At 42.7% G+C, this 26,285-nt stretch overlaps 1 protein-coding gene across 1 annotated transcript in view; it reads left to right on the forward strand.

Moving 5' to 3' along the window:
- The window catches only part of LOC132888854 (sodium-driven chloride bicarbonate exchanger-like), a 168,007-nt gene that overhangs the window by 77,790 nt on the left and 63,932 nt on the right, over positions 1-26,285 (forward strand). The window contains exons 12-18 of the mRNA XM_060924948.1: positions 335-473; positions 5,342-5,502; positions 5,610-5,798; positions 19,621-19,709; positions 19,867-20,024; positions 20,241-20,328; positions 20,409-20,555. Of these exons, the coding sequence (XP_060780931.1) occupies positions 335-473; positions 5,342-5,502; positions 5,610-5,798; positions 19,621-19,709; positions 19,867-20,024; positions 20,241-20,328; positions 20,409-20,555 (971 nt within the window). The remainder of the gene's footprint in view (positions 1-334; positions 474-5,341; positions 5,503-5,609; positions 5,799-19,620; positions 19,710-19,866; positions 20,025-20,240; positions 20,329-20,408; positions 20,556-26,285) is intronic.

Raw genomic sequence — 26,285 nt, forward strand, 5'->3', positions numbered from 1 at the left:
TTTACACTGGGTCAAGCTAAAATGGCTATTTACATGAGTTGTAAAAATAAGATTGAATGTGATCAGGATCAGGATGTTGCAGCCGTTTTTGCTGCTCTGGTTAAATCTAGAATGCTAATTGATTTTCGCTTTTATAAAGCGACAGAGAATACACAATTATTTGAGGATATTTGATGTTTAAATGGTGTTTTATGTGCAGTAGAAAATGATGAACTTACCTTTGCACACTTGTGGTAGTTCAATTTAAATTTTTTTTTATTTTTGAAATAACATTGTGTTTATCTGTCGAATACCTGCATTAAAGGTCTTTTGAAATTCTCTCTCTCTGTAGCAGATACTCTGTCTCAGAGGGTGCAGTTTTTGTTGGGGATGGAAGATGAGGATGAGGAGCACATTCCCCACACACTTTTCATTGAGCTGGATGAAATTTCTATGAGAGAAGGAGAGGACACTGAGTGGAAAGAGACTGCGAGGTACAATAACAAGCGTGCGCGCACACAAACACACGTGCACACACACACAATTTTATATATATATATATATATATATATATATATAAATAAATGTGTGTGTGTGTACAGTTGTGGTCAGAAGTTTACATACAGTAACATGAATGTCATGGCAATATTTGGGCTTTCAGTAATTTCTTTGAACTGTTCTTTTTCTGTGGCAGATTGTACAGCACACATCTTTAATTAAAAACAACACTAGAATTTGGTGCACAAGTTTTAATTTTCTTTGGGTTTTCTGAAATCAACACAGGGTCAAAATTGTATATACAGGGTCAAAAATATACATATAGCACACCTAATATTTGGGTAAAATGTCTCTTCGTAAGGTTCACCTTGATCAAATATTTTTGTTTACCATGAACAAGCTTCTGGCTGAATTCTGGTTGGATATTTCATGACTCTTCATGGTAGAATGGTCGAGTTCAATTAACTTTTTTTTTCATGGCATGGACTCAACTTATAAGCACGGTCCATATATTTTCAATAGGGTTGAAGTCAGGACTTGTTTTAAGCTTAATGTTAGCCTGCTTTATCCTCCAGAACCAGCTCTGATGCGTGTTTGGGTTCAATGTCCTGTTGTAACTCCCAAGTCGTGTTCAAGTTTCTGATGGTTTATCTTGGAGAATTCTGAGGTAGTCCTCCTTCTTCATTATTCCATCCACTATGTGCAATGAACCAGTTCCACTGGCAGCAAAACAGCCTCAGAGCATGATGATCCTACCACCACCACCAGCTGGTACAGTGTCCCTCTGTACATGGTGGTTATTGTGGCCAAAAAACTCAATCTTTGTCGTATCTGGCCATACAGCTTTCCTCCAGAAGGCTTTTTCTTCAGCTTCAGACTTTAGTTAAGCTTGAAGGTGTCAATTTTGGAGCAGGGGGTTATTTCTTGGATAGCAGCCTCTTAGTCCATGGTGATCTGAACTGTAGACAGTGATCCAACAGCTTCCAGTTCATGGCAGGACTGTGCCATGGTGGTTCCCAGGTTGTTCCTGACCATCCAAACCAATTTCCTTTCAGCTGCAGGTGACAGTTTGGGTTTTCTTGAAGCAAAGTGGCTTGGCAAAGTGACTACACCTCACAATAACTTGGGTACAATTGTTTGAACTGATCTTGGGATTTGCAGTTGTTTAGACATGGCTCCAAGAGACATTCCAGAGTTGTGTACATCTGTGATCCTCTTTCTCAGATCTGCACTGAGCTCCTTGGACTTTCCCATTTTACTGTGTGTTGGCCAATCCAATGAGTGCTGTAAACACACCCTTTTTATGAAGGCACAGAGAAGCTACCAGCTGTAGTCAATCATGATCACTAACAGGAAGTTAAGAGACCTTGGCCTTGGCAAGATAAGAGACATTTTGGAAGTTTCAGCACCTCTGAATTAATAATCTAAGTGAGTGTATGTAAATTTTTGACCCTGTATGTATAATTTTGACCCTGCGTTGATTTCAGAAAACCCAAAGAAAACTAAAACTTGTGCATCAAATTCTAGTGTTTTTTAAATTAAAGATGTATGCTGTACAATCTGCCACAGAAAAAGAACAGCTCAAAGAAATTACTGAAAGCCCAAATATTGCCATGACATTCAGATCCAAGATGACATTCATGTCATCGTATATAAACTTCTGACCACAACTGTGTTTGTGTGTGTATATGTATGTATGTATGTATGTATGTATGTATGTATGTATGTATGTATGCGGATCTGTCTCAGAAACTGGGTACTGTAGGGGTACCCCACTAAATATACTCAGTCAATAAACTACACGGTTTTGAATGGTGATGTTGGTATTAATTTGAAATAAAATGATGAAAGAAATAATACAGATAAAACTAAATCTTTGATGTGAACACTCTATTCAGAATTTGGCAAAAATTCTGCAAATTTGTGGAAAAATGGCGGCTTGATCTGGGACATGATAAATGGTTGACTACATCGCATTCCCTTAGAAAGGTTGTAGTCCACTGAAAGGTCTACAGTTATCACTAATTGTATTTTAAGTTGTAACTTTATACACCTAAGGATTGGTTTTATTATGATTATTAGTGATCACTTAGCTTATCTAATAAACTCTTTTATTAACACTGGATCATATCCCTCTAAATTAAAATTCTCTAAAATTATTCCTGTATTCAAATCAGATGATGACTCTGAGCCAAGTAACTATAGACCAATTGCATTACTTTCAGTCTTTAATAGAATCTTTGAGAAATTGATTTATAATCGTTTAATTGCATTTATTGATAAAAATGACCTACTCTTTGAATTTCAATACGGCTTTAGAAAAAACTTCTCAACTCAGCATGCAATATTAGATATAATAAGCTCTATACAATTGAATATTGATAAAAACCTCTTCTCTTGTGTGATATTTTTGGATTTATCAAAAGCCTTTGACACTGTGGACCATAGTATATTGTTAAATAAGCTATACTGCTATGGGCTCCGTGGAATAATTTATGACTGGTTTAGATCTTATTTAAGCGGTAGAACTCAAACTACATTTCAGTATCTCAAATAAAAAAACAAATGACTTGTGGTGTACCACAAGGTTCAGTTCTTTACTATTCTTTACCTTTACTATTCTTACTCTATATAAATGACATCTCAAATGCCTCCAATATCCTTAAGCTTCACCTCTTTGCTGACAATACTAACATTTTATATGCTAATAAACCTATTAAAGTCCTTGAAAGTGTGGTAAATAAAGAGCTAACAAAACTTCATGAATGGTTTACAGTTAATAAGCTAACTCTTAATCTAAAAAAATTGAATTTTGTAATTTTTTCTCACTATCTTCAATTAATATTAAAATATTTAATAACTCTCAAAACAAATTTGTTTCACTTGAACATTAAAAGTATGTCAAATATTTGGGTTTAATAATCAATGACAAGGGGCGGCACGGTGGTGTAGTGGTTAGCGCTGTCGCCTCACAGCAAGAAGGTCCTGGGTTCGAGCCCCGGGGCCGGCGAGGGCCTTTCTGTGTGGAGTTTGCATGTTCTCCCCGTGTCCGCGTGGGTTTCCTCCGGGTGCTCCGGTTTCCCCCACAGTCCAAAGACATGCAGGTTAGGTTAACTGGTGACTCTAAATTGACCGTAGGTGTGAATGTGAGTGTGAATGGTTGTCTGTGTCTATGTGTCAGCCCTGTGATGACCTGGCGACTTGTCCAGGGTGTACCCCGCCTTTCGCCCGTAGTCAGCTGGGATAGGCTCCAGCTTGCCTGCGACCCTGTAGAAGGATAAAGCGGTCAGAGATAATGAGATGATATATATATATATATATATATATATTGTCTGCAGTTGTATCACTTTGAGTGATTTCTGTAGAAAAAGGCATAAATAAATATCCTGTGAAAGTGAGAGCTGGAATGAAGTGTGTTAGATGTGATATTCAGTCTGGCACTCCTCACACCGCATTTATACTGTGAGCACATTTTATAGATCAACTGTTAAATCTCACCATCTGTTTTTAGCTGGATGTTTGTCATATTTTTTACTCACAGAACTTGTAGACAGGCCAGATGTTTAGGAATACGTTCTTTTTCTGGTTGATCTGTACCAAAACAAATTAATAATATGAATAATAGACACTGATGTCGGAGCAGGAAGTGGTTACTGTCACACTGATGGACACACAGAGTCAATAATGGCGTCCGTCACATCCCCACCCCTCGTTGAGATTTGAACTCGCTTTCAGTCTCCCGTAGATAAGGCGAAACATTTAAACATTAAATCTGACCGATACATGAAGTGAAATTGGAAGCTGATTATAATAATGATTATGCTTGGAAACAAAAAGACAGTTAGAATGATATAGGCATCCTGCTATTTAGAGTGAAACATTGTCGATATCCAACAGATTATGCTGGAGATATCCTTTAAATAAAAATATGAGGGTGTAAAACAAGGTATAAAACAAGGCAACGTGCATACTTAGAAATATATATGTGTGTGTGTGTGTGTGTGTATTCTATCCACATTCACTGGATATATTCTATCCACATTCACTGGATATGAGCAATCACACGCTCTGATTGGCTACTCTACTACTAGGATATTAGCTCATATACCATGAGTAGAGAAAAATAAAATGGCAGCGTGTGTTGCTGAACCAACCGAGGACAAAATAAAAACTTTACTCGAAAACAAATCCCCCCAAAATACAAAAAAAAGCAACAAAATATGGAATAAAAATATTTGATGCTGAAGAACGTATCTTTTTTATTTTTCAAGAATTATTATTATCACATTTTTCACAAATCACTCCGGTCATTTCGGCAGTTTGTTTACATTCCGAGCAGAAATGATTTTGTCGGACGTTTTGTATAAAGTCTCGTCGTACATTGCTCGGTGCTACGCACCTCATCGGCTATCAGTTCATGTATGACTCGATTTCGTGGCATAACTGTTAAATATATAAGTATTTTCCCCAAAGCAGCCATTTTAAAGGGGGCATCTTATTCTATGCTGCAACTTATACCATGGTAAATATTTCTGAGCTAATAAGTCATTAACTTCTCCGCTTATCATTCAGTTATTCATTTTAAAGCATCTTATTTCGTAAATATTATAAAATATTAAACTCCAGCCAAACTGTTATATGGAATGTATGTAGTTACATAAGTAAAGAGTGCAAGTCTCAGCTCTCTAAAAGGTCCCTCAGAGGTGAAGTACTTGTGAAGTTCATGCTTCTTTGCTTTTTCTTTCACTCACGCAATCTCTCCTTCAACACAAGCGGAAGTTCAGTTTGTGTCCTAAAACCTATCCATTGTGTTATCGATCACTTTTTTAATCTGTCCCGTTCTCTTTGTGTACTGTTGGCGTAGATGGGTGAAATTTGAGGAGGATGTGGAGGACGGAGGGGACAGATGGAGTAAACCCTATGTAGCCACACTGTCACTGCACAGCCTGTTTGAGCTGCGCAGCTGCATCCTCAATGGCATCGTCATGCTGGACATGAGCGCTAACACCCTGGAGGAAATTGCAGGTGTAGTAAAGCATTACAACAATACTTCTTATGATGTAAAAAAAAAAAACTCCCGTAGATCTGTAATACTCAGTGATTTCTCACTTTTGTCCATTCCAAATGGGCAGACATGGTTCTCGACCAGCACGAGACATCATTCACTCTCGGAGAGGAGGTGCGTGGGAAAATCTGCAATGCTTTTCTCAAACGGCACCATCACCAAAACCAGAAAAAACTGGCCAACTGCATCCCCATTGTCCGCTTATTCGCTGACATCGGAAAGAAGCAGTCTGAGCCACACTTGTTGGATAAGAATGGTAAGAGCACTCAACGCACATGGTTTACTTGTGGAGAAAATTCCAGAAGTTCAGTCAAAAAGGTGTTTGTTATGCCATAGAAAAGAGACGGCGTATACGTTCAGTGAGTCTGATACAAGAACTTGTACATCTTATTGGTAAATTATCACATGATCACATCAGTCTAACAGAGGAGGCGTAAAGGCAGGGTTGTCTGAGGTTAATAGACTGCAGCTGCAACATAAAACTGGCTCAAACCGGTTTCTTCTATGGCACCAAGAAATCCTAAACAAAAACCTATCACCTGTTTCCTATATTTCTTGTGTCTATGGCCTGAACACTTCCACATCCCAGTTCTAAGACATTTACTCATTTGGCAAATGTTTTTATACAAAGTGATTGTGGCAGCGGGGGCGTGGTCAAGCACCGGTCTGTGACAGGAGGGTGGAGCCAGGGAAGGTGAGTGCAGAATCGCTACACCTGACGGTGATTAACCTGTGTTTGTGTGTGTTTTCCCAGTAACCGCTCCCTATTTAAGAAGGCAGAGAGAGAGCAGAGGGAGCGCAACCCGGGACCAGACGAGTGTGTGTGTGTGTGTGTGTGTGTGTGTACGAGATTACATAGACTGAAAAGTTGTGAAAATAAATCGCCTTATCTGCCTCCAAGCATTGTCCTGCCGTCCTCTGTGCTCCACCCACACTCGATACGCGCTACAGTGGTGCTGAAACCCAGAATTAAGGTGGAGCACCAACACAGCAGCCCCATGGAATCCTCCCCGTTCGCGGACTTGGTCCACGCCCTCACCACGGCTCAGCAGAGCCAGCACCAGGCACTTGTCACGCTCCGAAAGGAGCAGGAGTGCCGCTTCGAAGCCCTGGTGCTGGCCCAGCAGGAAGATCGAGAGGCGTTCCGGCGTCTCCTCGCGTCGGCGGGGTCCACCAGCGCCCCGGCCGCGGGCCCGTCTCCCCTCACCTTGACCAAGATGGGCCCGCAGGACGACCCCGAGGCTTTCATCACATTGTTCGAGCAGGTCGCCGAAGCCTCGGGGTAGCCAATGGAGCAGCATGCGGCGCGCCTTCTCCCCCTCCTGATGGGAGAGGCGCAGCTGGCCGCATTACAGCTCCCCACCGACTGCAGGCTGGCCTACGCCGACCTTCGCCGGGCTGTCCTCCAGCGCGTGGGGCGCACGCCGGAGCAGCAGCGCCAGCGCTTCCGCGCGCTGCGGATGGAGGAAGTCGGCAGCCCGTTCGCGTTCGGCCAGCAGCTCCGGGACGCCTGCTGGCGGTGGCTGAGGGCCGAAGATCGCGACGCCGAGGGAATCATTGACCAGGTGGCGCTGGAACAGTTCATCGCCCGCTTACCAGCCGGAACCGCGGAGTGGGTCCAGTGCCACCGCCCGGCGTCGCTGGATCAGGCCGTGGGACTGGCGGAGGATCATCTGGCGGCTGTTCCGGCGGCAGGACAGCAGACGACATCATCTTCTCTCTCCTCTTCTCTCTCTCTTTCTCCCCCCTCCTCCCGTGTCCCGTCCTCGCCCCATTCCCCTACCACTGAGGCGGGGGCCGGCTCCACCCCAGCCGGCCCGCCGCACCCGTGGTGCCCTCCCGTTTCTCCCTTCTGTGTCTGTCTCTCCCCCCCCCCTCAGGTGAGTGAGCCCCAGAACACAGCTGCAGAGGGAAGGCCCAGGCCGGTTTGCTGGCGCTGCGGGGAACCGGGCCACCTGCAGCAACAGTGTGCAGCGATAGAAGTGGGGGCGGTGGTGCGGATCCCCGACGCACCAGAGGCTGCCCTCGATCGGGCCGGAGCGTATCGCATACCGGTAAGTGTACAAGGGGCTACATATCAGGCGTTGATGGATTCGGGTTGCAATCAGACCTCGATCCGCCAAAGCCTGGTGCAAGACGAGGCATTGGGGGGAGCACAAGGGGTGAAGGTGTTGTGTGTGCACGGGGATATTCACAGCTACCCGTTGGTGTCGGTCCACATACATTTCAGAGGGGAGAAATCGATAGTGAAGGCGGCGGTTAATCCTCGCCTTACCCACTCTTTGATCTTGGGGACTGATTGGCCGGGATTTCGGGATTTAATGACACGCCTAGTAAAGAGTGGGTCCTGCCGGTTGACAGGGGAAGGTCCCGGTGTCGCTTTGGCTGGAGCTGCGGTCGCAGAGCCGTCTACGTCATCTCCGCGACAGAGTGAGGAGCCACCGGCCCCTCCTCTTTCTATTGGGGAATCCCTCGCGGATTTCCCACTGGAACAATCGCGAGACGAGACTCTGCAACACGCGTTTGACCAAGTGAGAGTAATCGATGGTCAGACGCTCCAGCCGAATGCCACCCCGTCCTTCCCCTATTTTTCCATTTTGAAGGATAGGTTATACCGAGTGACGCAGGACACTCAGACGAAAGAACGAGTCACCCAGTTGTTAATTCCAAAGAGCCGCCGGGAATTGGTATTCCAGGCGGCTCACTTTAATCCCATGGCTGGACACCTTGGGCAGGATAAGACACTCGCCCGGATAATGGCCCGATTCTATTGGCTGGGGATTCGCGGCGACGTCCGTAAGTGGTGTGCAGCGTGCCGCGAATGCCAGTTAGTAAATCCAGCGGCCATTCCAAAAGCGCCCTTGCGCCCCCTACCATTAATCGAGACCCCGTTCGAAAGAATTGGGATGGATCTCGTCGGGCCATTAGATCAGTCAACACGTGGGTACCGCTTTATATTGGTTCTGGTGGACTATGCAACGCGATACCCGAAAGCGGTGCCTCTTCGCAGTATCTCAGCACGCAGTATTGCAGAGGCCCTCTTCCACGTCATCTCCCGGGTTGGAATCCCGAAAGAGATTCTGACTGACCAAGGCACCTCGTTTATGTCACGAACACTGAGCGAACTGTATGGGCTACTGGGTATTAAGCCGATCCGCACCAGCGTTTATCACCCACAGATGGACGGTTTAGTTGAACGGTTCAATCGCACCCTCAAGAATATTATCAAAAAATTCGTAAGTGAGGACGCACGTAACAGGGATAAGTGGCTCGAACCCTTGTTGTTTGCAGTGCGAGAGGTCCCCCAAGCCTCCACGGGGTTCTCCCCGTTTGAATTATTATATGGGCGTAAGCCGCACGGCATCTTAGATGTACTGCGGGAAAATTGGGAGGAGGGACCTTCACAGAGCAAAAATGAAATTCAGTACGTTATGGATCTGCGCGCAAAACTCCACACGCTCACTCACCTAACTCAGGAGAATTTGCGGCAGGCCCAGGAACGGCAAGCCTGCCTGTACAACAAGGGCACGCACCTTAGAGAGTTCACTCTGGGAGATAAGGTACTCGTCCTGTTGCCCATGTCGAGCTCCAAATTAATCGCCAAGTGGCAAGGACCCTTTGAGGTCACACGGCGAGTCGGGGACGTCGACTATGAGTTTAGGCGAACGGACAGGGAGGGGGCACTACAGATCTTCCACCTCAATCTGCTGAAACTCTGGAACGAGGAGGTCCCCGTGGCATTGGTGTCGGTAGTTCCGGAGAAGGTGGAGCTGGGGCCGGAGGTCCAAAAAGGGTCATTGGCATCACGTCCCTCTCCGGTCCCCTGTGGAGACCACCTCTCCCCGACCCAACTCACGGAGGTCGCCCAGTTGCAGGCCGAGTTTTCGGATGTGTTCTCGCCCCTGCCCGGTCGCACTAACCTCATAGAACACCACATAGAGATGCCCCCGGGGGTGGTAGTGCGTAGCCGTCCTTATAGATTACCCGAACACAAAAAAAAGGTGGTTCGGGAAGAACTTCAGGCCATGCTCGAAATGGGCATCGTCGAGGAGTCCCACAGTGACTGGAGCAGCCCGGTGGTCTTGGTTCCCAAGGCCGACGGCTCGGTCCGGTTCTGTGTGGACTATAGAAAAGTCAACGCGGTGTCTAAATTCGACGCGTACCCAATGCCTCGTATTGATGAGCTGCTCGATCGACTAGGCACGGCTCGCTTTTACTCGACACTGGATTTGACGAAGGGATATTGGCAGATCCCCTTGACTCCATTATCCCGGGAAAAAACAGCCTTTTCCACACCGTTCGGCTTACACCAGTTCGTCACCCTTCCGTTTGGGCTGTTTGGGGCGCCCGCTACGTTTCAGCGGCTGATGGACCGGGTCCTCCGGCCCCACGCCACCTATGCGGCCGCTTACCTAGATGATATCATCATTTATAGTAATGACTGGCAGCGGCACCTACAACACCTGAGGGCCGTCCTTAGGTCGCTGAGGTGGGCGGGACTCACTGCCAACCCGAAGAAGTGTGCGATTGGGCGGGTGGAAGTACGGTATCTGGGCTTCCACTTGGGCAATGGGCAGGTGCGTCCCCAAATTAATAATACAGCAGCGATTGCGGCCTGCCCGAGGCCCAAGACCAAAAAGGGGGTGAGACAGTTCCTGGGGCTGGCTGGCTACTATCGTAGGTTTATACCTAATTATTTGGACGTCACCAGCCCGCTGACTGACCTCACTAAAAAGGGGGCGCCAGATCCGGTCCAGTGGACGGAGCAGTGCCAGCGGGCTTTCTCTGAGGTAAAGGCTGCACTGTGTGGGGGGGCCACTTTTACACTCCCCTGACTTCTCTCTCCCTTTTTTGTTGCAGACGGATGCGTCGGACAGAGGGCTGGGGGCCGTTTTGTCCCAGCAGGTGGAGGGGGAGCACCGCCCGGTCCTATACATCAGCCGGAAGCTGTCAGTGCGTGAGGGGCGCTACAGCACAATTGAAAAAGAGTGCCTGGCGATCAAGTGGGCAGTCCTCGCCCTCCGTTACTACCTGCTGGGGCGCTCTTTCACCCTCTGTTTGGACCACGCGCCCCTCCAGTGGCTCCACCACATGAAGGATGCCAATGCGCAGATCACCCGTTGGTATCTGGCACTCCGACCCTTCAACTTCAAGGTGGTCCACAGGCCGGGGGTGCAGATGGTCGTGGCGGACTTCCTCTCCCGTCAAGGGGGGGGGAGTCGGCTGCGGGCCGGACGGGCACCCGGCCTGAGTCGGGCGGTGGGGGTATGTGGCAGCGGGGGCGTGGTCAAGCGCCGGTCTGTGACAGGAGGGTGGAGCCAGGGAAGGTGAGTGGCAGAATCGCTACACCTGACGGTGATTAACCTGTGTTTGTGTGTGTTTTCCCAGTAACCGCTCCCTATTTAAGAAGGCAGAGAGAGAGCAGAGGGAGCGCAACCTGGGACCAGACGAGTGTGTGTGTGTGTACGAGATTACATAGACTGAAAAGTTGTGAAAATAAATCGCCTTATCTGCCTCCAAGCATTGTCCTGCCGTCCTCTGTGCTCCACCCACACTCGATACGCGCTACAGTGATTTACAATTACTCTTAGTAGAAAGGGGTTAAAGGCCTCGCTCTGGTTTTCACCCTGGACTTTAATCTGGTCTGGTCTGTGAAGATGGGTTGTATGAGAGATAGACAGCCTCATGGAAAACCTGGTTCCTGTGCCACCCTAAACGTTTGCTTGTGCCCCATGGTGGCATTTTGACCAAATTTGTTTGGAACCTGAAAAACTGATTCCCAGCTGGAACCAAAAGATAGCTGGTTTTTTCAGTACAAACCGTGACAGCATCAGTGGGTGTGTCATTAGTTTGGAGAGTTTCTATGTCTTCTTATCATTATTAGTTGGCTTCTTTTGTGGATGAAAACAAACATCTGCAACAACAGAACAAAAGCTTGCAGGCAATCAATGTGATCCACCATCTTGCTACTACTGTACTATGATGTTCTTGATTACAATGGTTCTGCTCATAACTGCTGGAAACACAGACTGGTTTCACCGGCGCGCGAACCGGGGGTGCGGCACCACCCCCTGGTGGTGGACCCTCAAAACTGACATGAACATAAAACAAAACTTACGTGAAAATATATTTGTTTATTTATTTGTTTTCATTTGGCTCTGCTGATTTTATATGTCATGTTTTAGATGTAGGATGATGAGGGCTACATTTTAGTTATTTAAAAAAGGATTTAATTAAAACTTATAACTTAATATGTAGCCTAGTTGACCATCAGAATTTTTTTTGTCGTGACGTTGACGTTCAGCTTTTCAGCGCGCGAAATTACAACAGGAAGCGAGTACGAGTCGACCGTCTGTAGAGAAATACAGTGTTAGCACATTTCCAGTTTGGTATCTGCGTTGGGTGTGTTAAACCGTGTGGATTTAAGTGGAATAATTGCAAGAAGTCATATGATCAAGACAGCGTTTTAAGGTAAGGCAATTTGGTTATTAATTTTGCCCGCTGTGTCGTGTTCACTTGAGCCTATTTGGTATGCCTTGAACAAGTGCAGGTGTTGCTAGCATCGTGCTTTGAAGTTGACTCAGATGTAACTACAGTCTTAAAAAATGTTCGTTTAAAACGGTGTGTCCATGCTCATCATGTTTTACTTTTACTTTTCTTAATGGAGAGTGTGAAATACCGCTGCATCACTTTTATGAGTGATTTTTGCAATAGAATGCTAAGTTCTATTTAGCTAAGTTAGTGTCACTAACCCATAGTAGTAGGATGAGTGGGTTCATGGATTTCGGTCTGTTGATTGAGAGAACCATGGTGTTTGTGTTGTTCCAGCGAGAGTGTTGTTCTGTTTCGTGTGTGTGCGTGCGTGCGTGCGACTAACTACTGTATTTGAAATGCACACTCACTTGACTGGATCTGGGTATGTAAGGCTGTAATCGGGTGGAATCCGCGTCTCCTTCAGTTTATCTAGAGCAGATGTAAAACCTGCGACTGTTAAACCACAGCTGTGCGCTTCTGCTTCTAAAATAACCTGTCCTTCGTAATCGTGTTAACTGAGAATTGTCATTGACAGACAGGCTTCAGATTCTTCCGTCATCACTCAAAAAAAAAAAGTCGTTTTTACGGATTAGGCCTATAAGTAGTAGGCAGTTTAACGAAATATTGCAATTGCAAGCTTAAAAGGATTTCGGACGCCTGATTGGTTAAAATGCAGGAAATTGCATCTAAGAAATACAAAATTTTCTAGGGGAAGACCCCCAGACCCCCCTTCAAAAAAATGTCCCAGGTCACGTCACAGCACCCCCTGCCGACAATGTCTTCCCGCGCCGCTGACTGGTTTGCTAGCTGGCACCAAGGGTTGAAGAAGTCTGAATGATCCTGAACGATATCGGTTCAAGAACCCATTCCCTTTTGGTCGAAATCTGATCTCTGCAAACATTTTGAATAGAGAAGAAGGAATGGACATAACAGGTAATGACCAGCCTGTTAGAGTTGGCTATAGTAATCTAATAAACCATGCACTGAGAGGCTCCGGTTGAAATTATGGATCCTCTTTGGTGACTGGTATAGTAATATTTTGTGAGGGGTGCAGCCAGTCACCGCCGTGAGTTGGCTTAGTGGTTAGTGTGTCTGCCTCTTGACCGGGAGATCGTGAGTTCTACTCAAGGTTGGGTCATACTAAAGACCATCATAAAAATGGTACCTACTACCATCTGGTAAGGCATGCTGCAATACAGATGCGAGTAGGGAAGTCAAACTCTCGTGGTTACCAGAGGACTAGCCCCCCACTGTAACCCTAGCTGTATAGGCGAGAGGCCGAGGGCTACCGAAACGGAGATCGGCACCACCCATACGCCTTAAAGAGTTGGTTAGTACTGGGACAGGAGACTGCCTGGAAAGACCAGATTCTGGCGTGAGAGGGACTTTGACTTTTGACTTGCAGCTAGTCACCGAAGAGAATCCATAGGATATTTGATTTATATCCCTCATCAAAAAATTCCAAACTAAAAGCGTTAAGATTGAATCTCGGCATAAACTCACTGGTGGCAGCCATGGTTGTTGTTTACGTCAGAGCAACCTTCAACCTCCACATGTACCATGTACCATGCTATCGCCTGCCTCGCTAGGCATGATCATGATATGTAAATCTACACACAGAAATGCTCGTGGAGCCACAGCTGTGACTCGAGTCGGCCGTATAGCTTGAAATCATGACGTCAGTTCATCGTATACCCAGGATATACCATGACTGACTCACACCATATCTTTTTTTTTTTTTTCATTTTTGACATCACGAGATACATTGTTTAATCAATGGTGGAACAATTTTATGTCACATGAGCCATCCTTGGCCAATCCCTGCATGGGAATTTTTTGATGGGGGATGTAATTTAAAATACTTTGAGGTTGCCTTGATTTGATAGAAAACAGTCTGAATTAATTGTAATAAATTACCACAAAAGTGTAAGGTCAGACATTGTGTCTATGATGTACAGAATCATTTCTGTTGTAAGATGTATCAAAAAGATTAGGAGAGGGAAAGGGAGCTTATAGAGTGAATAATTAATGTACGTATATCAGAAATTTTGTGTCAAATACTTTTAACACTCAAAGGCCAAGAAAAAGAAGAAACCTTTCCACTTTCCTTCGTGTGGTTTTTGAGGTGTCGTTGTCCTGGAAATTTTACTGAAACCTGTAAACCCTGGTTAATGTTATTACTTCAAACACAATCGAAGGTACGTCTAAAACCACTAAAAAAGAGCTGTTCGACTTCAGGCTAGATGCATGTTTTGTTGACTCTCAGCTGGGATACTCCAAAAAATTCACTAGATAGTAGACTGTAGCAGAAGTCAAGTGTGATATCATTTTGTTTGAGATCTCATCTCAAAATCATTTTGTTTGAGACTGTCATTAATGTCCACCTGCCCCATCAAAATCTATGGTCATGAGCTGCTGCTGCCTGTACCTGTAAAACCTCTGAGCTCAACAGAGCTTTGGCTCCCACGTACCCATCTTACTTTAACCCCAGCAGATAACAGTTCCCCTTCAGCAAACAGCACCTTCAGCGCCCACATAGGACCCAGTGAAACAGCCCCTAGCAGGCAAATTCTGATACAGACTAACACTTAACTAAAAATGCAGCATTTGTTTCACTCAGTTACTGTGATAGTAATCTTCTGACAAGTTGGCGTAATCACATGAGCACTATTCAGATACAGTGAGACAGAAACATAACTTGATGTGCTAGCCTTACAATCCGTTTACTTCAGGCAAACTGCACCTAGTGCTGCCTAGTAAATGTGCTCTGCTTGAGCTGCAAATGTTGGAAATGCTCAGCCATGGAGGTGTCAGGACTAAAGAGGAAATGCAGCAGAGGTGGACAAAGTACCCAACTTCATTACTTAAGTCAAAGTACAGATCCAACTGGTCAAATGTTACTCCGAGACAAGTGAAAGTTGTACAGTCAAATTTTTACTTAAGTACTTGCTTTTAAAAATACTTAAGTATTAAAAATACATGTTCTGTCAGCGCAACGTTATATTATTGCCACACCGCTTACAAAACCTAATGCCTCTGAAGCAACCGACTGGATTTACTGAATAACTTGTAGAACCTGTAGAATAAACACCTGGTAAAATGTTACAAAATGAAACACAACTGAAAGAGCCTTTCTTTCTTTCTTTCTTTCTTTCTTTCTTTCTTTCTTTCTTTCTTTCTTTCTTTCTTTCTTTCTTCCTTCCTTCCTTCCTTCCTTCCCTCCCTCCCTCCCTCCCTCCCTTCCCTTCCCTTCCCTTCCCCTCCCTCCCTCCCCACCCCCACAAAGCAGCATGGTAGTGTTCTGACCCAGCTCTGGCAGTGTGTGCACACATGGAAGACACTGGAATAGCTGTAAATGCAGCTTGCTCAGTAAATGAAAGTGGCAGTCCAACCTGACTAAAGCCCAGGTCCACACCTCGAGCTTAGTAACTGCCCAACAGCAACACTGCTTTAAGCAAAACAAAAAAAAGTGCAAGACCATCATCTGACATCAAAACAAAAAACTCCAGCAATTTGTTGTGACTGACAAGTACAGTACTGTCTATCTCACAGGTCTCGTGTGTGTGCGCGCGTGCGCACAAGTGTATGTACAGTGGTGCTTGAAAGTTTGTGAACCCTTTATAATTTTCTATATTTCTGCATAAATAGGACCTAAAACATCATCAGATTTTCACACAAGTCCTAAAAATAGGTAAAGCGAACCCAGTTAAACAAATAAGACAAAAATATTATACTGGGTCATTTATTTATTGAGGAAAATGATCCAATATTACATATCTGTGAGTGGCAAAAGTATGTGAACCTCGAGAATTAGCAGTTAATTTGAAGGTGAAATTAGAGTCAGGTGTTTTCAATCAATGGGATGACAATCAGGTGTGAGTGGGCACCCTGTTGTATTTAAAGAACAGGGATCTATCAAAGTCTGAGCTTCACAACACACGTTTGTGGAAGTGTATCATGGCATGAACAAAGGAGATTTCTGAGGACCTCAGAAAAAGCGTTGTTGATGCTCATCAGGCTGGAAAAGGTTACAAAACCATCTCTAAAGAGTTTGGACTCCACCAATCCACAGTCAGACAGACTGTGTACAAATGGAGGAAATTCAAGACCATTGTTACCCTCCCCAGGAGTGGTCAACCAACAAAGATCACTCCAAGAGCAAGGCATGTAATAGTCGGCAAGGTCACAAAGGACCCCAGGGTAACTTCTAAGCAACTGAAGGCCTCTCTCACATTGGCTAATGTTAATGTTCATGAGTCCACCATCAGGAGAACACTGAACAACAGTAGTGTGCATGGCAGGGTTGCAAGGAGAAAGTTACTGCTCCCCAAAAAGAACATTGCTGCTCATCTGCAGTTTGCTAAAGATCACATGGACAAGCCAGAAGGATATTGAAAAATGCTTTGTGGACGGATGAGACCAAAATAAAACTTTTTGGTTTAAATGAGAAGCGTTATGTTTGGAGAAAGGAAAACACTGCATTCCAGCAAAAGAACCTTATCCCCTCTGTGAAACATGGTGGTGGTAGTATCATGGTTTGGGCCTGTTTTGCTGCATCTGGGCCAGGACGGCTTGCCATCGTTGATGGAACAATGAATTCTGAATTATACCAGCGAATTCTAAAGGAAAATGTCAGGACATCTGTCCATGAACTGAATCTCAAGAGAAGGTGGGTCATGCAGCAAGACAACGACCCTAAGCACACAAGTCGTTCTACCAAAGAATGGTTAAAGAAGAATAAAGTTAATGTTTTGGAATGGCCAAGTCAAAGTCCTGACCTTAATCCAATCGAAATCTTGTGGAAGGACCTGAAGCAAGCAGTTCATGTGAGGAAACCCACCAACATCCCAGAGTTAAAGCTGTTCTGTACGGAGGAATGGGCTAAAATTCCTCCAAGCCAGTGTGCAGGACTGATCAACAGTTACCGGAAACATTTAGTTGCCGTTATTGCTGCACAAGGGGGTCACACCAGATACTGAAAGCAAAGGGTCACATACTTTTGCCACTCACAGATATGTAATATTGGATCATTTTCCTCAATAAATAAATGACCAAGTATAATATTTTTGTCTCATTTGTTTAACTGGGTTCTCTTTATCTACTTTGAGGACTTGTGTGAAAATCTGATGATGTTTTAGGTCATATTTATGCAGAAATATAGAAAATTCTAAAGGGTTCACAAACTTTCAAGCACCACTGTATTCATGCACATATGAGTCTGCCTGTGGAATCATTGTGGTTTAACGTTAAGCTAGCTAGTCAGTGAAGCTCCACCAGGCATGCTAGCAAAATCTTTTCAAACTCAAAATCATATTGGTTAGCTACAGCTACTAGAAAATAAAGATTTCTACATTCTGTTTATCTGGCAAGATTATGCTAAAACATATTTCTGAAAGCACTTCAGATAAGTTAACATTATTCATGTTAGCGTAACTCTGTTTTTACATGCTAACGGTGTCCAAGTTAAATAGCTGTGTTAATGTTAGCCGTGGACAAGGCTACGGCAACTTGGTGGGCAAATCCAAAGAAAGTCATTTGACTAACCAGACTGCATAACTATTGCAATGTTATCACTAGCTCTAAAAGCACAGACAACTTCATTGCAAGCTTTCTTTTGGAATAAAACATTTACATACCTCAATATGCTTCCGCAGGTTAGACGGCGAGTTTTTGTAAGCTGTGATGTGGTTCCTTTTAGGCAAACAAAGCAAACATGTAAAACGAAACAACTCTTTATTCTTTTCAGAAAACTGAAACATGGCTTCTAGGTAAAGCCATGGGTGTGTGCATTCTCCAGAAGAACCGCCTCCTTCCATTCTGCCATCAACTGATCGTGTTAAATAATGTTGCTGTGAAATCATGGAACTTGATTTTATATAGTTTATGGATGTGATGTGACCCTAGTGATTACTGATCGGCTGTCAGTGTCACCTGCGAAAAAACTAATCATGTTTAAGAAAAGAAAAAAACATCCACTTTCAAAGCTGCTTCATAGTAACGAGTAACGAGGACCTTGATAGAAATGTAGTGGAGTAAAAAGTACGATATTTGTCTTTCAAATGTAGTGAAGTTAAAGTCATAAGTTTCCAAAAAAAGTAATACTCAAGTAAAGCACAGATACTCAAAAAGTGTACTTAAGTACAGTACTCAAGTAAATGTACTTCGTTTCTGTCCACCTCTGAAACGCAGCTCTTATGAAATGAACACTTTTGTGCCAGAACATGGTAGTGGTACCATACAGTCAATATACCATTAGCTTCCCAGTTGGTTTTAGTGCGAAAGAAAAGGCTGCTGTATACAGAAACTCTGTAATCAAGTATGTAGTTGTAATTAGGCTGTATTCCATTTTGCCTGTAGTTTACTGCAACACCTTTAGAAAAAATATTTGGAAAAGAAATGGCACCATAGTCCTGTTTCGAGTTAATTTGTTTGTTAGATGTGAGTAACTTGGATGTATACTTTCTTGACATGTGCGCTGTGATCAGGGTTTGCTGATCTGGATGACAAAAGCAGCCATTATTGAAACATTTTGTTTGTAAAATAGTTTACTGTATTTCACAGTCTGAATGGAGAGTGGATGACGAAATACGTAAATCACACTTGAAGTCCAAACATTAGTTGGGAAAAATGTGTATGAAGGAGAGAAGTACACTTTGGGTGTTGCCATTTATAGAGTGCTTAGAAACTTAGGTTTCATACATTCATTTTTGCACTAAATGTGCCATAATTTGCCTGAAAACAAGCTCAGTAAACCAGGCTCAGTGTAGAAGAAGAAGAAGGCTTTTATTGTCATTGCACAAAAGTACAACAAAATTTAGTTCGTCATAGGAGAGCAAAGCCGCTGCGTACTTGCACGCCGCCACTCTTGGGCACTTCAACCCAAGGCTGTCCCATGTTAACCTAACTGCATGTCTTTGGACTGTGGGGGAAACCAGAGCACCCGGAGGAACCCATGCAGACACAGGAAGAACATGCAAACTCCACACAGAAAGGCCCCCGTCAGCCACTGGGCTTGAACCCAGAACCTTCTTGCTGTGAAGCAACAGTTCTAACCACTTACACCACCGTGCCGTACTGTATCTTTCAGGGAGCTGTCCAGTATCTGGTGCTGAAACCTGCATGTTTGCTGTTGGTGTGAATTGATGAATATTTGAATATGTGAATGTCTGTTATTTGGCCCCAAGCTTTAGAATCTGATTGGCTCATCACACTCGACCATATGCGAGTTTCTAATGGAAAACTTAAACACTGATCTAGTCTTTTTAATCCACCAAGTTTGCTTGAAAGAGTCAGTGAATAAGATTATCTTGGGTGCTTGTAAATTAATCATTTGCAGCATCAGTCTTTTATGCCTTTGTATAAAAGTAGTCAGTCCTTGGCCACATTTAGTGATGAGAAATATCCAACTCTCTAACAAATGCTGAAGTCTCATTCTTGATCCTTTGATTCTTGAACCCGTGTACCAGGTATATGTTGTTATGATTCATTAGGTAGTGTTAGGATCACCGTGGTGACGAACTAGTAGTGTTCTTTGCTGTTCTCAGGTCAGATGGTGTCACCTCAATCACAGCTGTCCTGCACAGAAGGCCGAAGCGATGGCAGTCAAGAGAACAGTGCAGTGGATTTCAGTAAGGTAAATCTCATTCCTACACACACACACTACTCGACATGAGGAATGTCAAAGCATTGCTGGTGAGTTAAACCCTATACTGTGTGGTGTGGCAATACTATTCCAGTTGAACAAGAGGTTAAGAGTAGGGATGTAACTGCACGTTGTGTGAAATCTGCAGATCGATCTCCATTTTATGAAGAAGATCCCACCAGGAGCAGAAGCGTCAAACATCTTGGTTGGAGAACTGGAGTTCCTGGAGAAACCAGTGGTGGCGTTTGTGCGGCTTTCTCCAGCTGTGCTGTTCGGTGGCCTGACTGAAGTCCCCATCACCACCAGGTGTGAACCAGGAAGACCATGCATACTCTTAAGAGCACAAATTTGGAGTAATGGGAGAATCATACTCATATAAAATACAGTATATCTTCCATGTCCAATGTCGAGTAACCTTTTAAAATGAATTTACATAAAATATTTGGAAATGGTTGATGTAATCTCATTCAGCCTGCTGTATGTTTTGTCCCATGGTTTTGTTTTGTGTGTGTTTATCTTTAGATTTCTATTTATACTGCTGGGACCGATGGGAAAAGGGCCTCAGTACCACGAGATCGGACGCTCCATTGGCACACTAATGACAGATGAGGTCAGCACCATTTCACAGCATTCCACCATCTCTCTTTTTTGCCTTTGCACTAATTGTTGTCTGTTTCACTTCCTTCCAAGGTGTTCCACAGTGTAGCATATAAGGCAAAGGACCGCAGTGATTTGATTGCTGGAATTGATGAGTTTTTGGACCAGTTGACAGTGCTGCCACCAGGAGAGTGGGATCCCACCATCAGAATAGAGCCACCCAAGAACGTGCCCTCTCAGGTGAAGCCTAAAGCAGTGTTTCTCAACCACTGGGAAACACCAGCTAGTGCGCCACGAATGTTTTTTTAAGTTTGAAGCCAAATATTAAATAGTTCAGGATGTCGTAGGGTCCCAAATCCGGTAGCTGGTTTGCTGAACACTTTTCAAGTGGAATAAATACATTTGTGGGTAAATTAAGAAGAACAAGCCTTTAATTTTGTCACATTCCTCCTCTGCATTTCACCCACGCGTGCGCGCACACACACACACACACACACACACACACACACACAGCGCGTGCACACACAAAGAGTGCGCAGAATAAGTAAATATGTTTGTGGGTAAATTCTATGAATCCATGATGCCTGCTGGAAGAGAAGAGCAGGGAGGACTGAGAATCGAGTGGCTGTGGTTTGTTTACACGCGATACTAAAACTTGTATCCTAGCAACCACCGCAAAGGCGCAGACAAAAAGCCCAGAAATTCCTCCTTACTCTGGCAGAAATTATACAGGATTTATCTTGTAGTGTCCTGATCCCCAGATCTTTAACCCAGCCACATATTAAAAAAAAAGTTGTTCTCCTCCATGCTCTTCCAGGTTTCCATCTGTGTCCGTGTAGAATGATGTCTGCAGCAGCAGGTAGTTTGAGATGTTGGGGAACTCAACGGATGGATCATTTTCCAACTCATAATGAATGAATGAATGAATGAATGAATAACTTTATGTAAAGACGATAAGTTGGGGTTGTGCATGTACAGATACAAATAATTAGAAATACAAAAGACTAAAAATATACACAATCTTTTAAAAAACCTTAAAATCTGTTGATTATCTGTTAATTATCTTCACATTAAGTTAATTAATAGCACACATAATTATTGTCCTTGTATGTAGTTACAGCTATAATAGGATCAAATTTTATTCTACTAATGTCAAATTTAGGTGGTAATTTTTTTCTTTCATAGGAAAAATACTTCTTTGTTAGTGTGTAAGGATCTAATCCCATTGAGTGGTTTCTATATCCACTTCTTTTGAGTGTACTTCTTGGTTTTAATAACTTGCTTGTTTTCTGTACACAAACATGGCAATAAGTTCTTGTGTTAATGGACCAGACTCCACTTTTGGATCATTAATCCTTTTTGGCTGAGAATGACCTGCATGCATGGTTTGGCTTCTGGCACATCCATACAGTTTTAAATACAATACCTTTATTTAATTCCTGGGCTCCCATCTGTAACAGGGAGTGATGCTGCATCCCATTAATACACTTTACAATAGATTATTAGATTCTAATAGAATAGATGAGCCAAAATAATTGGGGATCTTTTTTAGTGGGCCCCGACTCGTTATAAGTATGAATAGGTGAGCCTTAAAGTAGAAAAGGTTTTAAAGCATTCACATACATGCAGTGTACTGAACACACCATCCTTATAGAAACTAACTCTTTTGGTATGTTTGGGGTAAACTGACCCATACCCCCCCCCCCCCCCCCCCAAAAAAAAAAAAAAGTTCAACAATACGAAAAATAATTGTTGTAACATGATACTTTTGTTGACCTGGTCTCAAATTCTGCAATAAACACAAAAAGTGTTTGTAAAACATTAGTAAAAATAATATTTATATTACAGAGATTAAAATACACGTTTATGCGGAGAGTAAGAATGGAAAATATGTGAAATGAGGTTATTTGCACATGTCTGCCATCCAGAGGGTGTCCAAGGAAGGGATTTTGGGGTTGAGTTCTATAAATGTTACTAATTTTATATATATGAAACATATTAACTCTAATGGATGCTTTTATAAAATAGGTGAGTGCATCAATAAAAATACAGATTGATTAAATAAGTAGCACCAGGTACTTCTGTTTTCTTTGAACAGCACTTTATGTTCTACCTTCTTCCTATTTTCACTGGTTTTCACTCGTTGCAGTGTTCGGTCGCAAGTTTATCTGCTCCTGTATCAGCACTTAAATACTGTAACGTGTGTTGTGAGGCAGGACACAAGTGCAAAATCTCAGCGGGTTCTTTATTAAGAGTAATCTGCAAAGCACAAGTAGTAAACATCACAAAAGGACTACAGTATGTGTCCTGTAGAACTACCCGTACTGGCACTTCTATGCCTACTCATGCCCTGACAATGCCAAAAGCCAGAACATCTGGACTGGACAGAACCTTCCTTCATTCTTCAATAAGGCTGTGGAACAACCTAGTTGTAGGCAAACTGAATAATCAGAGTCTTTAATCTATTAAAGAGCAAGTGAACAAGCACCTGATGGCACTTCATGTGTAACCACTCACTGTCAGCAGGTTGTCCTGTGTTTACAGTTAAAGAGGGTGGTAGTCATGACTGGATGACCCATGTGTTGTAAGTAAATCACCTGGCTTATTAGAGCACTTGTGGTTTATGAGCTGGCTGGACTTGCTCCTTAAACTGCCAGAGAACAGTGCAGTAAGACCTGGTTCTGTCCTTTTCCAGTAGGTATACCGGAGAGAGTATACCAGAGAAAGTTCTCTCTCTTCTTAGCCACATGTGTTTCCAGCCATGCTTGCTTCCCTTTCAATCCCTGACTGTAATTATTTTTTTTTGTAACTTATTTTTTATTAAAATTTTCTTTCACCAATTACAGTGTCCGGTTTTACACACTTCACAAAGCAATTATTCTCACATCAGTGTCCTTATTGTCCAGTGATGGTGGTGGTGTCGTCCTGCTGTGTTCTATAAGCTGTCCATTTCTCCCATTTTTCCTGAAATTGTGCCTCTTGTAATCGTAGTTTATGTGTAATTTTTTCCATTACAAATATTTCTTCACAGTGCACACCCACTGCTCCACTGTCGGAGGTTCTGCTCTATACCATAACCTTGTTATTGCTTTTTTACTTGCTGATAGCAGAACTTTAATAAGATACTCATCCTCTTTTTGTATTATATCTTGTGTCAAATTTCCCAAATAAAGTATCTTACAAGATTTGGGTATCTCATATCCTATTATTTTTCTTAAACCCCGCCATATTTTATCCCAATATCCTATTATCTTTAGGCAAGACCAGAAAATATGCATATGGGCTACATCCATGTGTCCACATAGCCTCCAGCATGGTTGCTGGCTACATTCAGTTACCTTCCTAATGTTTGGAGTTATAAAAAAATCTGACTACATTTTTCCAATTTAATTCTCTCCAGATCCTGGAGCGAGTGGCTGTGCACTGCGTTTTACAAATATTAAATCATTCCTCCTCAGTTATCTGCTCCTTCAACTCTTTTTCCCATTTTTCTTTGATATAAAGAGAGGAGGTCTTCCTACATGACAAGAAACCTTTGTAAAGGGCTGAGATTACTTTACATTTTTCCCCCCATAAGCTTTCAAAAACACATCAATAACTTCATTATCAGTGTCAGTTTTTATCTCTTTCTCATAATAATCCCTTATTTGTCTGTATCGGTATTGATCATGTTCATCCAATCCAAATGTATCCCTTAACTTTTCAAAACTCTGCAGCTTCCCCCGTTCGACCATGGTACATATCGCTGTAATGCCTTTTTTCATCCAATGCTTAAACCCCTTATCATTCGTACCAGGTATAAACCTCGAATCAAAAGCGAACCAACTCAAAATCTTTATTTCTTTCTCCAATTTATATCTTTCAACAACCTTTTTCCATATTCCTACTGTAGTTTTGGTTATTGAGTCCAATTGGTTACCTAACTTGCGGAGTAATCCTTTGTGTGCAATTAAGTTTCGTATTTCAATGTCTTTTTGCCCTATTTCTATACTTTTCCATCTTGCAACATACTCATCCTTGCACCAATATATCAGAGGTCTTATTTGTGCAGCGTAAAAGTATTCCCTAAGGCTTGGTAAAGCCAGACCTCCTTTGTCCTTTGGGAGCTGCAGAGTTTTGTATCTGATCCTGGGTTTCTTTCCTCTCCATATAAACTTCGATATCCACTTATCCCATTCAATGAATTGTTTTTGTGGGATCATCACTGGCAATGATTGGAACATATATAAAAGCCTTGGTAGACTATTTATCTTAATTATTTCTATCCTTGAGCTAAAATCCAAACTAGTTATTGACCATCTCTCCAAGTCCCTCCTAATTTCTTGATTTAGTTTTGTGTAATTCGCATCATAAAGCTTGTCTAATCCTTTTGTGACATTTACCCCTAAATATTTTATTGATTTAGCATTCCACTTGAGCTTATAAGTTTCCTTTATCTCTTGTGATGGAGAATAGTTTGACAAAATCTGTGTTTTTGTGACATTAATTTTGTATTTTTATTTTTTTAACTTATTTTTAATGAGGAAAAAAACATTAGATATCTTACAATAATTTACACATGGTCCTCAACAAAAAAAAAAAGAAAGAAAAGAAAAAAATTAACCCCAAAATAAAAAATTACAAAAATCATGAAATTATTAAATAATCATATTATAACCTAAAAAATTGAATCACAAATTTTAAAAAATGGTTCTTCAAGATTGTTTTGAACACTAAGGAGGAATTGCATTGTTTTGTTTTGTTTTCGGTAAAGTGTTCCAATTCTTTGCTGCTACGAAACTAAAACTATGTTTTGCCATTGTCGTTCTTACTTTTGGCAGGATAAAATTACAACTAATAGAGTTCCTTGTTTGCCTACTGTGAGTATAACTGCACTTGTTATCCTTCTAATATAGTCCAGTGCCATGCCATTCATGGCTTTGAATACAAGTAATAATTGTAAATAACTCACTCTTTTATCAAACGTAATTATTTTTAGTTCTTTAAAAAGTGGTTCTGATGGTTCATCCCATCTTTTATCTAGAATTATTCTTGCGCATCTTTTTTGGAGCCGGATAAGTTCCTGAGTGTGCTGTTTTTTTTATCAGGGACCCCCAGGCGACTGCACCATAATCCAGTAAGGGTTGAATCAGGGTCTTGTAATAAAGAGTTCTGGGTTTTGTAGATAGGAACTTCTTAGTTCTTTTCAGAAGGCCAAGTCTTTTGGAAACTTTACTATGTATGTATGTGATATGGTTGTCCCAAGATAAAGAGCTATCTAATCTAATGCCAAGGAGTTTACCATTGTCTATGCTATCAATTAAATGTTGACCTGCTGTTACATTTAAATCGCGTCCATTAACCTTTCTTAGATTTGGTTTACTGCAGATAAGCATTGATTTAGTTTTACCTTGGTTCAGAACCATTTTGCTTTCCTTCGCCCAACTACAAATTTGGTTGAGTTCTTCGCTAAGTGAGGATTCGATTTCATCGATCGTCTTTCCACAGGCGACTTGAGTGGTATCATCAGCATATATCTCAAGTGTGGTGTTAGACACATCAAGTGGGAGGTCGTTAATAAAGATAATAAATGACAATGGACCAAGTATCGAACCCTGAGGTACACCAACAGCAATAGGAAGAAAATCAGACAGTATTTGTATCCTGAATAGAATCCATAGTTCTCTAATAGTCTCATAATTTTTGGAAAACCTTCATTAGGTTGTTTTAGGAAGATTAATATATCATCCACGAACAACTCTATCTTGTGTTCCTCCTGTCCTATTGTCACCCCTTTAATTTCTTCCTCTTGCCTAATCATCTGAGCTAATGGTTCGACAAACAGCGCAAAGAGGCTTGGTGAGAGGCAACAACCCTGCCTTGTTCCCCTTTCCAGATTGAATCGAGTCGTCAAATTACCATTTATTTTGATCCTTGCCATTGGTTCCTGATATATTGACCTAATACAGTTCACAGAATCCTCATTAAATC

The sequence above is a fragment of the Neoarius graeffei genome, chromosome 7 (genome assembly GCF_027579695.1).
Source record: "Neoarius graeffei isolate fNeoGra1 chromosome 7, fNeoGra1.pri, whole genome shotgun sequence".
NCBI lineage: Eukaryota > Metazoa > Chordata > Actinopteri > Siluriformes > Ariidae > Neoarius > Neoarius graeffei.